General features: G+C 43.6%; 1 protein-coding gene across 1 annotated transcript; it reads left to right on the top strand.

Annotated features, from left to right (window-relative positions):
• The first annotated feature begins 11 nt into the window (after positions 1–11).
• On the top strand, positions 12–2,206 carry HEY1 (hes related family bHLH transcription factor with YRPW motif 1). The gene is made up of 3 exons (XM_026843623.1): positions 12–119; positions 234–315; positions 1,141–2,206. Exons 2-3 carry the CDS (start codon positions 270–272, stop codon positions 1,722–1,724), a joined length of 630 nt encoding a protein of 209 aa, XP_026699424.1. The 5' UTR covers positions 12–119; positions 234–269; the 3' UTR covers positions 1,725–2,206.
• Positions 2,207–3,672: the final 1,466 nt, after the last annotated feature.

Below are 3,672 nucleotides of genomic sequence, written 5' to 3'. Positions count from 1 at the left end.
GAAAGATGTCCCTGATCCCCCGCTTTCTGCCCTAGATCATCGAGAAGCGCCGCCGCGATCGCATCAACAACAGCCTGTCCGAGCTGAGGAGGCTGGTGCCCAGCGCCTTTGAGAAACAGGTAGTGCCCAGTCACCCTCCGCACAGCCTCCCCCCGGTCCCGGAGGAAGGGTCGCCCCTCGTTAACCTCTCGGATTCTGCCTAACAAGTTTCCTGCCTTCCCCTTCTCTCCTAGGGATCGGCCAAGTTGGAGAAGGCAGAGATTCTGCAGATGACTGTTGATCACCTGAAAATGCTGCATACGGCAGGAGGGAAAGGTAAAGTTTCATGCCTGACAGTGGGTCAGCAGCTCTGCAGAGAGGTTTCTGTGAGAGGAGTGCGTTCCCTAGCATTTGGTGTGCAATGTGCTGTGGGAGCGCTTGGAGAAAGTGAATGGAAACTCTCTGGTGTTTCATCAGGAATTTGGGACTTTCTTCTACTTGAAAAGATTTGCAGCATCACTAACACTGGAACATTTTACAGTGCTAGCTCCAGGTTGTTCCAGGGAGAGTGATTACAAGTCTCTCTAGCAATGTGTCAGCACTGTGAGGTGAATTGGCTTTTGTCAGCTTGGAAAGCACAAAGTTTTTGTTGCTGTCAAATTTTTGTTTCTCTAACTTTCTGGAAGTTCAGAACAGAAACTAGGAAAAAAATACAGGATGAAATGAGTAGTGAAGAGAATTAGCAAAAATGGTGAAATGCCCTTTTAGGAGAAAAGACTTCTGCCTGCAGAAGTCCCTTCTGATAAGTTAGGACTTGTGTTTCTAATGAATTTCACTGGGCTGTGGTTTTGCTTGCACTGGGGAGACATGAAAAGAACAAAAGTACTTTCCTCCAGCGGTAGTGTGCAATTTCAGTTTAAAAATGGCAGTCTGTGACTGGTCTTGGGACTTGCAGCATCACAGCACAGATATAAAAGAAAAGCTTGTTAGACAAAAAAAAAGAAAAAAAAAAAAAAGGCTTGGCAGCTAATCTATGGTTGGGAATACTAACCACATCCAAGTGAAATATGCTTATAGGGGAGGGTGGAGTGGGGAGGCTACATGTAGACAATGACTAGAAAACAGCATCTTAAGACTCCATTCTTTGTTCTTTTCTCTTAGGTTATTTTGATGCTCATGCTTTGGCTATGGACTATCGGAGTCTAGGGTTTCGAGAGTGCCTGGCTGAAGTTGCTCGATACCTTAGTATTATAGAGGGTCTGGATGCCTCTGATCCTCTGCGAGTTCGACTTGTGTCTCATCTCAATAACTACGCCTCTCAACGGGAAGCAGCAAGTAGTGCGCACACCAGCATTGGACACATTCCTTGGGGCAGTGCCTTTGGACATCACCCTCACATATCTCACCCACTGCTGCTGGCTCAAAATGGGCATGGTAATACCAGTACTACAGCATCTTCCACGGAACCACATCACCAGACCAGAATTGCCGCCCCACATCCTGAAACTTCCTCACTCAGAGTGCCCCCAAATGGCAGCGTTGGACCAGTGCTCCCCGTGGTCACATCTACCACCAAACTGTCTCCTCCTCTCCTCTCCTCCATGGCATCTCTGTCTGCGTTCCCCTTTTCATTTGGCTCCTTCCATCTGCTGTCCCCCAACGTGCTGAGCCCGTCTGCACCAACGCAGTCAGCAACACTTAGCAAACCATACAGACCCTGGGGGACTGAGATTGGAGCATTCTAAGAACTAACTCTTTAATAAGGGTGGGGAAGCCTACAAACCTAGCTGAGCTGGGTTATGCAACACTTAGAAGTTGAAGTTCTTAGTAACTGGGACAAAGGTACAGCTTCATCTTAACTGAGTTTGTCTAAAAACTGTCTCTTCGGATTTTTCTTTTTGTTTTCTACATTTTTGTATTAGCAATTTTGGGATTTTTTTAAATAATTGCTGATGTTGTCCAAAAATAAAATTACAATAGTGGTTGTTAACACTTGTGTTAGATCTATGCTGAGCATTTAAATCACTTTTGTAAACAGTTTGTTTCAAATGTTTCATCTTTCCCGAGTACATGACTGCCTTTCTATGAAGAGATATCACCTATTACTGTTAGCAACAGCCTACTTTTATTAGTTTTTCAAGACCACTCTTCTCAGCATTAACAAACTGTGGTTTTGTTAGTATTTTGACACTGAGATGTTCTGTAAAGAATTACTTTTTGTAAGCTATATTTGAGTCTTATATTTCTGAACGATGGACCAGCTTGACCACCTCTATCTAAGAGTCCAATTTCTATTTCTTCTGCAGTGGTTTGGTGTATTTGGTGGTCTTACTCTAGTCCCTAGTGGACATTTACTCACATCTTGGAACCACTACGCTATTTCTTCCACCAAAAGGAGCAGTATGTGCTTTAGAACAAACTGGAGTGGGAAAGGGTGCAGAAGCCAAATGACACACTGTATTGATGGTGGGTTTAGTTGCTGGGGAAGTGAAGGGAAAAAAAAGTTGTCACCTGCAGTAGTCTTCCGGCTGGAGCAGGTCATACGCATACTTATTTCATAGGGCCAGGTTCTGCTTTGAATTACAGTGGAGTAATTGTTCCATTACCCTGTATTCTTGGGTAACTGACATCTGACACTTTCCCTCTGTGAGCTTCAAATTTGCACCTGAAAGGAGTGATGCTGATATTTAAACAGCCAATGGAATGGTACAGCGGGCACCCGTTCAGTGCACAGCCTTGTTGCTTAGCAGATGGATCATAACCGGTTGATTTTTCTATTGCATTTTACTTCTAGGTGCAGTTCAGTGCCACTCCTCATTTTGTAAGGGCTGTGCTGCATTCTTGTGTGCGTGAGAGTGTGTGCGTGTACATGTATATTTTGGTTGATTTCATGAGAATCTTAATCTGAACAGGTTTATCTAGTGAGTTCCACTGGACCGGGTTTGACTGCTCTTGTATTTGTGTTGTGGCTAAATAAAGGAGAAAGAACAAAGTATTTTAAATATGTTTGATATGTATCAGTGGAGAATTCTGTGCCTATGGGTTTCACGGGAGATGTCAAACAATTGCTATTTAGTCTTGCTGTGGCCATTTGTATTTACCTTTTTCTCAAATATTATGGTATACTCAGCTAGTGTGGTATACATAAAGAACTGCAGTGCCTCAGAATAACAGTCAAGGGAATGAAAATTTAGGATAAATTTTGTGTGTCACTTCCATTTGCCTGGCAGTGTGTGGCCAGACAGCAAAGAGACCAGGATTACTGCTAATGAAGAGGTTAAAACTGCACTGCTCCTGAATATTCTTACTGATTTGTATTAATATTAAAAAGTGATGATCTTTACAAATGTGGAGTCTTTTCCTGTCTAACTCATGAAATCCTTATCTGTCCTATAGCTCTGTAACAAAGTTTTATACCTAACGGTCTGGTTTAGCTCATGTTCAGTGCATGAGTGCAGAATCTACGCAAGGTCTCTGGCTGATCCTGTATTTGTTACTGAGCGGTGTTACTAGCGTCTTACACTGTTTCTTCAAGTAACAACCTGACAGGCTTACACACAGATAGGTTTTCTCCAGGTGTGGTCTGTCCTACCTGCAAATCTCTACCTGCAGAACATCAGCAACTCTGGAAGTACCTCACGATCCCGTGCGTTTGAATTTATAGGACCCTTGCGTTGGTAAATGGCCCATCCT

The sequence above is a fragment of the Athene cunicularia genome (genome assembly GCF_003259725.1).
Source record: "Athene cunicularia isolate RWA chromosome 2 unlocalized genomic scaffold, athCun1 chr2_part1, whole genome shotgun sequence".
Taxonomy (NCBI): Eukaryota; Metazoa; Chordata; class Aves; order Strigiformes; family Strigidae; genus Athene; species Athene cunicularia.
This window is presented reverse-complemented; position numbering and strand designations above follow the sequence as displayed.